Source organism: Haliaeetus leucocephalus, unplaced genomic scaffold, assembly GCF_000737465.1.
Source record: "Haliaeetus leucocephalus isolate CR32 unplaced genomic scaffold, Haliaeetus_leucocephalus-4.0 Scaffold858, whole genome shotgun sequence".
NCBI lineage: Eukaryota > Metazoa > Chordata > Aves > Accipitriformes > Accipitridae > Haliaeetus > Haliaeetus leucocephalus.
In genome coordinates this window covers 542,003-554,179 of record NW_010973294.1, presented here as the reverse complement: position 1 = coordinate 554,179, position 12,177 = coordinate 542,003, and the positions used below count along the sequence as shown (strand labels likewise).

Genomic DNA, 12,177 nt, shown 5'->3' with positions numbered 1-12,177 from the left:
CAAACATTTAAAGCCCCTCTCACATCTGTTTCTTTTTCCTGAAGTTTTGCTAACTTTTTGTTAAGAATGTGCTTAGTATCTGTAAAATGACTACCTCAAGATTTGGTTTTGAAGCCATAGGTTACAGTGGAGTAAGAGACCATTTTTAACATGGGTGCCATTTTGGGACACACACAGTCCCAGCGCCATCATGCATTGTGCCAGAGTGCACTGACAACTTCCTACCTTTCCTGGGGTACTCAAAGCAGTGACACAGCTGTACCTTCAGCTGCCTGTACAGAGGGACAGGACTGCATCAAGTTTGATGCTTTTTCAAGTTGCCCATGCCAGAAAAATCCTGCAATTTCTCCCTAAGCTTTAAGTCAACTACCAAAGAAGAGCATTTTGGTGAACCATCATGAATCAAAACGCTAACGCTCCCGAAGCTCAATTAAATCTTAACTCTTTATAGATGATTCCCATGTTAAGACTTAATTTAGAGTTCCTGATTCTTAACTTGAATGGAGAGGTGCATTAGGGAAAAAGGGTACCCATTAAAATGTACACATCCTCTGTGAAATATCCTAGCTATAAACTCAGGAAAATAGCAAAGCTTCCAGCACTTACATTCTAATTCTGTCTCACTAAAGGGACAAATCTCCTTTGATTTTAATAGGAACACTACATGCTTAACTGAGGACCAAATTTGGCTCTGTGACAGATGTCCTGAGATAAAGTAGTCACTATCACTAAAAATGTCAACAAGTATCCATGGTTACCATATAGTGATATCTGAATTATCATAGTTATTCTGTATTCTAACTTGTATATACACACAGTGCTCTATGGTAAATCTGGATGCACTCTGGACTTCCTCTGCAATTACCAGCTGCCATAATTTTCCCTCTGATTACATCCACTGCAATCCCAGTGAACCAGTGAAGAAACATAAGGGATAAATCGAGACAGAATTTGACCCCCTTTTTTGTCAACAGCATGTGAAGGTTTTTAAGGTACTTGTAGAGTTTACTTTACCGTAACATAATCAACCATAGATGTAAATTAATTTTAAAAGAATAAATATATCACGAAATCAGCATGAAAAAGAGATCCTGAATTGCCAGTCCTCTTTTCTGATCATTTCTTCCTTCCCAGACCACAGAGTCTGACAGGAATTTTTAGTCTTGACCTCTGCAGGATCTTTGTTAAGAGTCCTAGAATTGCTCTCTCTTTCCAGCTTTCACCCACTGTCATGCTCTTTATTGAGGCTACCATCTTTGCGATCAAAGCTTGGAAAGAATGCCCATTGGAGCAATTTTTAATAAATAGATTTGGAGTGTTATTAACCCTAAAGATGAAAGCTGGCTTCCTAACTTTGCATTTACAGGGTAAACAATTTAAGTTAAGATTTTTAATTAATATTAATTTAAACCATCTGTCCACCATCTGCTTATTTCTGATGCAAAATATGAGTTTCTTTGTGATCTTTAATCAGACACTTAGCAAACGCACATCAATTCTTATCATTTTTAAGTAAGAAAATTATTTTCAGCAAATGAGTTTTCAGACAAACAATTTTAGCAATAATTTTAAATCAAAACTCACTCAACACTAGCACATACTTTGGAAAAAAAAGATCTCTGAGAAACAAGAGTATCACAGATCCTGATTTTTATTATTCTCATCAGGTTCCTGGTAGCAAAAAGTAAGTGTGTACCAAAATATAATTCATTTTGTAAAATCAGTTCAGGCTCCAGACCACATCACTGCAAGTCAACAATATACATAAACACACGAAGCAAAATACTTTTGTTACCTCATTTAGTAAAGGCCTGTATAGTCAGAGAAGTGGAACCCCTCTATAACAAAGGCAGCTTGTTTATGTATCTCACCAAGAATCTAATTTTAGATCTTTTAATTAGAAAAAGACTAAAATCTAGAGCTAATTAACTGCAGTTAGTAAGTTGTTGTTGTGAGAGTGGGTATGGGAGCCTTTAGCAATTACAGTCATACTTACACACAGATGCACTATGCGGCTACACTGGTTACCCCAGTCTCTTCCATACAGGAACAGATTGCTAATTACAAAACCGTGCCCCAACACCTCCTCTACCCTGAGCAGCAAACATCCAAACTGGAACAAACTTTCTCACCTCAAGTTATCATTTTAAATTTTGTGAGAGTCAACATGGTCCTTAATCTTGCTTTTTAAATCCTGTCGCTGTCCCTGATGAGGTCTCTTCCCACTTATTGTCCCTGGTGGTGTCAGAGACCAACAAATGCAAATCTTTCCTAAGGTTTCCAGTTATTATTCAGTATTTTAAAATGCAGCTTCCCCCCTCCCCTCTCATGACTTTCCATCAGAGTACTGGTAAAGGTAAACACCAGATCAGCCAAAAGTGGAGGCATATCACATGCTCTACAAATCAGGAAGCCTGAAATACTGATGGTATTTATACAGAAACCGCTGGGGACCAAGCCTTTCCTTGTTAGCTTGTAAAAAAAATCCTTCAACACAAAAAACTAAGTTGACATGTCCATACAGAAATGTCATACTCCAAATCCCAATAGTTTAAGTCACTGAGCTATTTTCTTCAGTGCTGTAGAAACAAGTCAAAATAAGAGATGTATCCTTGTTTCTGTAAAAAGCCCTCTGATTTTTTTTTTTTTTTAAATACAGCTACAGAGAATTCATACTTCCCCATCCAGTCCTTCAGTCTGCTTTACACCCATGCTGCAAATAGCCTGGTACTCTCCATTTAGTTTCTACAGTCTCCTAGAAATAGAAGATTGATGTGGAAAATATGAAAATTGTCAACTTCGGTAAATCCGAGCACAGAAGCCAGTATTTGTATGATAGTTAAGAAATTACTCTAATAATGCATTCTGGAGCTTTTTAATGCTAGTGATGAAAGACAAGCATTTCAGATGGCATCTAATGATGGATGTTATTTCGGTAATGCTTGCAGCAGGCTTCAGCTTGGTAAGGAGTTAATGTAAATTACCTTTTGCCTAAGAGAGAAAAATGTGATAAGATACTGTAGGTGTATCATGACTTAAAAGAAAAGAATGACTTAGCAGCTGTATTCGAAAAGGCAAGTGTGCTTAGTAAAAAACCCTAAGATTATTTTATTAAAAGTTGAGTTAGTCTCAGAAAGAGTGTTGTAAGGTTTGGTATCGTTCCTAACAACTTGTCAGGATAAGAAGACAAAGTTTAACCCCAAGAAACAATGACAAAACTGTTTCAAGCTCTTTAAGTTCTTACCTAGCCGTCTGCCTATGCTGCTGACCCTTAACAAGCAGAGAGGTTGGCTTGGGAAGTATGATCATCTCAACATCACAGACTTTCTCTCTCCCTCTCTTTCCCCTCCTTATTCTTTTCTCTTTTTTTTTTTTAAGACTATTGCATTTACGTAATCGTCCTCTTATTAGGGAGATTCTGCTGAACTGCTGACAATGATGTACAGTGGTGCTTCGCTGGCATGACGTTTGGGGAAAACGATTCTGCTGCACCACCACACAAAACCAATTAGAGAACTATTTTCTGCGACAGGTCAGGAATTTACATTGTTTCTCATAGAAAGATGTGCTTTTTAATTTCTTTATTAAGATGACATCCATGTCCCTTGCGACTTTTAGGGATGACAATCATTTGCTCATCACATGGGAAAGTACAATCAGCGAAATCGCATTACCGGTACGGGGCAACGCCAGAAACTCCAAGCATCGTTCTGCATTTTCCAAATGAACTAGTTTGAGAACCAATAATTAGAAAAATATATATTGATAGAATTTTTTGACAGGACCTTTAGACACCCACCAGGGGGGTAAAGTAATGATAGTCCATATACAGCAGGCTATGCTATGTTTGCCGACCATACAAACCTCATCTTTGTCAAATCAGTAAGACATATAGAAATCCTGTATGTCTTCAGATCAGGACATGATAGGAGGTACTAACTAGCTTCGGCTTCTTCCTTGACTCATGGATGACAAACTGTTTCTCCTCAGTGAAGTCCTGACGGTCAGTATTTTTATACCGAAAAAAGAGAACTTAAAGGGCTACCTCTGTTACAACAAACTCACAAAATCAAAGATTTCCCTGCAATAAGGCTGAAATGATATCCAGAACTCACTCCATTTACCTCAGTTTTTATCAAGGAAGGCTTCCTCAAAATACCTGAACACAGGGAGATTAGTTGAAATGGAATTTTGTTTAGCATGCAAATAGAAATTTGTGAAACTAAATTACACTCAGTGATTCCTTAAACAAACAAATCTCTAAACATAGTCTTGCATAAAATAATGAAGAGGTGAAAGACAAATAAATATTTGATTAAACACATTAAGGATTCTGAAGTATGACTGTATCTGGTTTTATGAATGTACTAAGGTAGTCTCTGAATTATAATTAATCTGTATTCGTAAGAAGCCACAACTTTATATAGTGTGAATGTGCATTAACAATAAAAAAGACTGTATTTCAACAAAAGTTGGTCTTCTAATGTGTCAAACTCATTTTCAAGATGCAAAAAAATCTGAGCATACCAGTTTCCAAAGAAAAAACCCTGAATGAGTAAAAAAAATCACACAGTAAAAATGCTCTTCCAAAGGAAAAAAAGAACAGATTTGGTAAGAGGAAGAAAAATTTTATTAATTAAACATACAGCTTGCAATTTAATTAATTGACTTTTGAAGAAAAAAATTGTTTTTATTGCAAAATATTACTTATATGGAAATATAATGCTAATGCTACTGCCATGAAATGACAGAGAAAATTTTATACTTTACACTTTACATTTTTATTTGAAACTCCCTAAAAATACAAGAATAGCTAAAAATGAGATAGACTTAACTCTAAAGTTGATCATTTGAACAAGGTTATCAGCATGTGAAGGGGCAAAAGATCCATTACGTCCACCTACACTAATAAGAGTTTGCCTTTTTCTGAAGAAAGGAAAATACGAGATTTTAAATTGATTTTAGTAAAAAGTACACCTGTGTATATATATATAAATTTATATATTTAAGTTTCATTCAAGATTCCAGTTTCATTCTATGTTTTTCTTCTGCAGCTAAGTGTCTGTGTGAACTCACTCAAATGTTTGTATTTGAGCTAGTGTAGTAGTAATACAGCTATAAATACAGAAAGCAGCAAGGTTATATCATACTTTATTATATTGTTATTTTCAGCAAGCATGATCAGAGTAAGAGGCTGGCAACGGGAAGTTTCTGTGTTCCAGTCCTGATTGTATCACTGAGTCAATGTGTCATTCATTCCCTTGTGTTCCTGTCAACCAGTTGTAAAATGTGTGAGAACATATTCTGCACTTTTTTTCTTAAGTGTTTTCTAAATTTAATCTGATATTTTTCTGTGCAGTGTCAAGATGATGTTAGTTCTCCCTTCTTTAGAAAAAAAATACCCAATACACAATTAAATGTGCTGGCGAAATCTATGTTCATACGTTATATGCCTACAAATTCTGTCAATATGCATATATACCTACAGCTGTTTATAAATCCACTTTCTCATAATTATATCTTATGGATACTTATTATGCATACAATACCTGTGAATTTAAGTAATTTTTATTGGCCTATGCTACAGAAAAATGTTTTTCCTTTAAGAAGATTCTAAACATTCTAAACATTTGAATTAGTATTTAACTTCACTGATGGAAAAAATCAAGAGTAATACTAAAATATTTCTCACCAGCAATATGTACAGTGAAAATATCTCCAAGTTTCTTTTGCTGATCCAGTAAGAATTTGAAAGCATCTTTTCTAAAAATCAAAGCCTTCCCAAGGTAAGGAATCCAGCCATTTATTAGCGGGGGCTCTCCGGTTTTCCTGTTAAAAACAGACAAAGAAAATCAGGAATTAACTTTGGCATGAGAGCAACTCATCTTTATATCTATTTATATGTTACACTTAGACCCACCATCTACATATATAATTCTTGCAATGTATAATATGTTGTACAGAAAGTTCTTCGGATATGATGGCAGGTTAAATCTAATCACACCTCTGAGCACAGAAGGCTCTGTGTGGTGATTAGGAAAAATAAGTGAGAGAAATTGAGATGCATTTAACTACAGGTCGTCCAGTTATTACCATCAAGTTATGAACACAGAAATATGACATTCAGTAGAAAATCTCCCAGCAAAGAGTCCTCGCATTTTCAATATTTGGCGTGTCAGAGGAAGATGTATCGAAAGGCAATTATGACAGATTTAGGTAAATAGGACGCCGACATACCACACAAAACAACTAGCCTTACAGATAACATTTTAAGAATTTCAGTTTACCAGCACACAGACCAGCTTCCATTCTAACTCAATATCTTTAAAATATAGAATAATAATAGACGCCAAACATTTACCATAATAAATCTTACTCTCCGTATATTTATAGTCTCCTAAGCTAGGAACGTGTATGAACAGTTTAAGATGAAATTCTAGATAATGATATTTGCACCCCGGTCTAAAAAAGCAGCCATGGTGTGTTAGTTATCTTTATGGAATAGTATAAAATACCTTTTAAGAATCTAATAAGTTACATTTTTCTTTAAAAAGGAAAAAAGCTTCCCACACTGTCCTATTCCTGACTGCAAGTAAATGCCTTTCCTTCGTGCTGGTCTTTAGTTGCTTGGATCTGATTTACAACAAAGAAACATAAAGCGTGCTTGCTCTGGAAAGGATTAAAACAAATATTCGTGAACAACTCTGCTGCTACATCCCATCTGTGAAGGTGACTTATACTACATGCAGAACAACTCATTCTGATTAAACACAAGATATTTACTAGCTTGGATCTAATCAAAGATCAAGGGATCACAAGCTTTACTACTATCATACACAGCATGGATTTTTATGTAGCTGGATTAACCCTATCATAGTCACATTCTCCCCTGAACTGCTGTAACAGAAATGAAAAGAAAAAAAAAAAAGGTAAACATGATATGCTGTATTTACATTTTTTATTTTCCTAATTAAAACTTTCTGAGCAGGAAATTACAAGCCGGAGATTTGCTCTCTTACTTTAAAAAGTTGCTATAAATTTAATTTACAGATAAACAGATGTGGCCAAACCAAGCTGCATATCTTGATCTCTTTCTGTTTAATTGACTACTAATTCCGAATGTTAGTTTTCAAGAACATCCTTTTGTCCTCTGGAAAACCAGTTAAACCTTCTGGTCCAAACCCAACAATCTCACCGCTGACACTTTTGCCCTGGCTTTTTTGTTTCTTCGGGTTTTGTGGCTTTGGGGTTTGGTTTGTTTGTTTGTTTTGTGGTGGTTTCTCTTTTTATTGTGGAGAAGGTGGAGCCCCTCTTTTTTCACTACCTCCCATAAAGCACTGCATTATCCATCCTCTAGCAGTCAAATAACAACATTATTTACTCAAGTGGTCCAGAAAACTTTGTAACGGTTAATTCTGTATTAAGTGAATACAAGAAAAGAACTAATCTGAGATTACATGAGAGGGATCACCAGCCCTGGAAGCATAACAGCCCACTCGATACCCTCAATTATCCCCTCCAAGCCCATAAAGAATCTGGGTGATTTACCCATTTTTTTTCCCCCAGACTATTAAGTCCTGGGAGCGGCCACATTTCACTTCCTGGGCTGGACACTACGCCCCGTAAGTAGCATCCTGACAAATATTTAGACAGGCTTTTTGTCATCTTCTAATTGAATGCATCTAATTTCATCCTCCACGTTCTGTCATTCGGTCAGAAGCTGTATTCTTCACAAGCTCTCCGCCGGGTAAAAAGAAGGCAGCTCAGAAAACCAGGGGAAAATTAACTTAATGCTCCAAGTCTGCGGGATCACATCAGGGAGACATTTTGCTATCGCAAAGACGTGAGGGTCATCGTTCGCTTCAGACATGTTTAGCTCAGCAGCAATAAGCTTAACACTGTTAAACACCGTGTCAAGGCTACGCGGCTTTCAGGGGCAAATATAACACCAGTTCAACTTACGACCCACAGCAGACTGATAACAGAAATGTGTCTTCATTTCTAGCTTTCCTTCTCTTTGGAAGATGGAGGTCATCTCCATGACTTATCGATGTCTGGTAACACAGAGCAAGGAAAAGAGCGCTGCATATATTTTAGTGCCTCCCAAAATACAATGCTTCGCTGCACAAACTTTTAAGCAGCACGGTGCAGCTGAGCCTGGCTTCCTGAAGGACTCTCACTCGCATCCTGGGTACCTCCAGAAGTTCTCATCAGCTTCGGGCGCTACACTGAACCATTAGCAAAGCCCACAGAAACTTGAACTGGCTAATTAATTTGTTTATGAACTTTAACTCTGGACTCGCACTTCACAGCCACTGTAAAATTTGATGATCAGGCAAAATATTACAAATGTTAAAGTTACATTTTTCTCATGACACAATATGTATTGTTGTATAATGTAAATGTAAAATATAGCTAAGAAATATAAAAGAGCAATATGAAGTCTTTTGATGGCAATTTAAGATTGCAACTTTTTTAACTGAAGCATTCAGAACGTCTTACCAGATTACGTTTTTTTTTCAGACCTAGTTTAACTGCTTAAATTCTAATTCACTTAACACACCTTGTAATATTCCCAGATCTTTTCACTCCACATTCCTATGTTTTTTACAGATTGGGCTGGTTTTGCTTATATACAGGAATATCTTTACTTATCTGAGAAGCCTCTGTGAAGTCAGTAAGACTTAATGGACAAATTTCTCACATATGTGAGCGTATTTTACAAATAAAGCATCAGTAACATGTCCAATGCAATCTATAAGTAGACAGATCAGTTACAAAGTGGAGGGAAAGCAACACAGTTGTATCATCCATCATTGTTAAATGGATAATTTCAAACGGCATTATGCAAAAATCAGCTGGCTACAAATACAGCCCATAAATAGAATGAACAGATTTTGATAACTGTAATTTTTCTTTGCTTTCACAGTGAAAAGATACTTCCTTGTTAGCAAGTAATAAAGTTGCAATGTCTACTCCATCAAAGAAGCAAAGTTTTGGCATTTGTTTACAGTTTCCTTAAGGTGAGATTTTTCAGCTCACCCAAAACACAGAATTCACTGACTCAGGTGTGATTATTTAGCTACTGAGGTAAGGCAGTATCAAAAAATGTGGTTGTTGTACCTATGTCTCACTTATGCTAAGTAGCAGCGATGCAATAAAGCGGGAGAAAAATGGGCTGCAAGATAAATTATGTGAAAAATAGATTAAAAAATATATTATTTTAAATTCAACGTCTCTAAACATTATGTTTTCAATAAGTGAAAGGGAATTATTTGGGAAACCCAAATAAGGTCATTTGTTAAGCTCTCTGAACATTAACATTTTTTTTTTTAATTATAAAGAAAATACCCTGACGATTCACAAGCAAACAGACTTTGCCAACATTATCTCTCATAGAAATATTATTGCTTTATAAAAGCACACAAGACTATTCTTTTGCTGGTTACACCATTTCAACATCATTGCAGTGTAGGGCATTGGATCAGTGTAAATGAAAGGAGAGTCCTCATTTCACTGGTTATTTGTATTCCAAAGGAGCAGATGCCTTCCAAATTATGCAAAAATCCACAGCGCATCTCGTACTATAGCAGATGAACAGGTTAATTTTTCTCTTTGCACATAATAAATCATAAGTGCTTTAACACCCATAGTCGCATTTCATGAACATAAACCTTCTGTTTAATAATGTCTGTTTACAACTACAATCAGACATACAGTAATCTCTTGCCTGGGATAAACATTAATCCAGATCTGTCTAGAAAAATTATACAATTCATTACCATAAGTAATCTCTATTGTGCCCTGTGCTTAACCTTCATCTTTTTTCCTGTCCTATAATCTTGCAAATCCACTGGTGGTGTATGATTGGCATCTGGTGTTAATGCAGCCTTCACTGCACACAGCACAGCTGAAAAAGCGCCTACATGAACACGTCACTCTTCAGGGTACCGCTGGTTCAGCTGACCGCTTCTCAACAACTTTCACCAAAGGGTGAAAAAAACCCGCAAGCCAAGGAGAAAAAATGTCCAACAATATCATTTGCCACAGAGGGCTCGTTTTCACTTCCCAAACCATCATTACCATCCACAAAAATTAAAGGTATCGGTCTGATTTTCCCATAGTATCTCTGGTCAAACCATCATATACCATGTCCAAGCTGGAACACGCTGTGCTGGGGGACTTTAAGGAATGGAAATGGATGGCTACAGAAGTAGAACAAAAGCTATTATGAACATGTCAAAGCAGTTTGCGATTATTCACAGGCTCGATCACAATATTTAAGCAACAAGACATGACAGACAGTGTCTTTCCAGGGGCTTATGAACACTCTAACTGTGAGGAAAAGAATGAGGCCAAAGGCTTCAACCCCAAGAAAGGTAATCCCCAGAAATGTGGTGTCTAGAGTGTCTTCTTGTATTATGAGAGATAGAACACAGGAAACTTAGGACAGGAGAAAGCCAGCAAGTCTATCTTTTTTTTTTTAATTTAGCAGTTACAGTTTTCCCCCCAGACCTGCTCATAGCATTAGGTGTTTTGTATCTATGAGGACAGAAAATAATATTATCTTCCAAATATTTGTCCACAACACAAATTTTTGATACTTATAAAATTATGCATGCGTCAGTGACCTCCTGGAACTCTAAATTTTCCAGGCTGAATACATGCGGTATGAAAAAAGTATTCCCTGCAGAACAAGCCAGACGAGTTTTAGCAATACTTCTACCCTCTACCTTTGAGTTCTCAGTTTACATACCTCCTATGGAGGTAAGGACCAGATGCTGCTCCTATCTGATCACTATGGAGGGTTATGTGGAGTAAATGGGATGCATCAGGCCAAGTCTTGACAGAGATGCAGACACGGGTTGACTCAGTGAAGAAGAAGCAAGAGCCCTGGGATGGAAAAAACCTCATACTGCTGCCACCTATACTTTTGCCTAGGTAAAGTGATTTCATGCTGCAGTACTGATAACTTCCTCTTTTTCATTAGGATAAAGATCACTTGTAAAAGAAAAGGAAAAAAACTCAGGAAAGAGTAGCAAATACACTTTTGAACGCACCAAGGAGAGCAGAGTTTATCTGTGCTCCCCAAAAGAGCAGTACAGCAAAGACAGACTCTAGTAATGAGGTAACGGGAGACAAATTGGGAGAAATGCTGACAAAAACAAACCAACCAATGAGTGAATTTTTATAGTGATTTTTTTTTTTCCACAGAAAAATGCAATCCTTTTGTTGAAAGTTTTTCATGTCAAGAACTTCTGGGATTTTAAGAAAAATACTTTGTTTTCTGTAAAAGCATACAAACATTTTGTTGCTAAGATCTTTAACTTGTGTTGTAATCCATTCATCACAGGAGCCTCTTCTTTTTTTCTCTCTTCCAGTAATTTCATTTGGGTCATCCCCAAATACACAAAAAATACCAATACTCAACAACTCATTCAGTAGCTCTCAAATATCACTCTCTAGGAAATGTTATTCCTTTGCAGTTTTTTAGGCTAAATTATCTCAACAACTGTAGGTTGACATTGTACTTACCAACTCTTCACACTTCACACTTGTGTGTTGAAGGACACATCCATAAATTCAACCACTATTTGTAGTGACTGCTTGGGACATTGCCTAAAAAGCCAAAAGGCAAGTAAATACCATTGTGGGAAAGTAATCTGAACAGTTTTACAATGAAAACCCACTGAAAAAGCCCTTTTGGCTCAGGTTTTATCAGAGGCTGAAAATTCCCGGAAAGGTCCTATACAAAATGTAATGTAAAGTTTGTTTCATAACAGCCAGGATAGGAGTCACGGCAAAGAAAAGACCTGGCTAATGCGACAATAATTCAGCAATATTAAACGTTCATATGAAGTCAGTGCTTATAGCCCCATCCTTGAAATTCTACTTTGTTTCTGCTCTGGGTGAGGTCAGTGAGAACAGCCACAACTACTCAACACTTTCCCAGACCAAGCCCAAGGTTATTCTATTATGTTTTACATTTGAGATCACTTGCCCAGCCCAGGGCTTTTCTTTTCTTAATTCAGCTTTAATCAAAGAAAAATAGGCTAGGAAGGAATGATGAGAGTTTACTTATTCCATGTCTCGTATCCCAGGTAGGGTGCTGTGCACCAGTATCTTCCCTCATATTTGTCTATGCTGTTCTTGAAGATACTCAGTAAGAGAGTCTCT

General features: G+C 36.7%; 1 protein-coding gene across 1 annotated transcript in view; it reads right to left on the bottom strand.

Moving 5' to 3' along the window:
- The window catches only part of LOC104841320 (25-hydroxycholesterol 7-alpha-hydroxylase), a 21,172-nt gene extending 12,684 nt beyond the window's left edge, over positions 1 to 8,488 (bottom strand). Inside the window, exons 1-2 of the mRNA XM_010582888.1 lie at positions 8,481 to 8,488; positions 5,693 to 5,829 (exon numbers count right to left, since the gene is read on the bottom strand). Of these exons, the coding sequence (XP_010581190.1) occupies positions 5,693 to 5,829; positions 8,481 to 8,488 (145 nt within the window). The remainder of the gene's footprint in view (positions 1 to 5,692; positions 5,830 to 8,480) is intronic.
- Between the last annotated feature and the right edge of the window lie 3,689 nt (positions 8,489 to 12,177).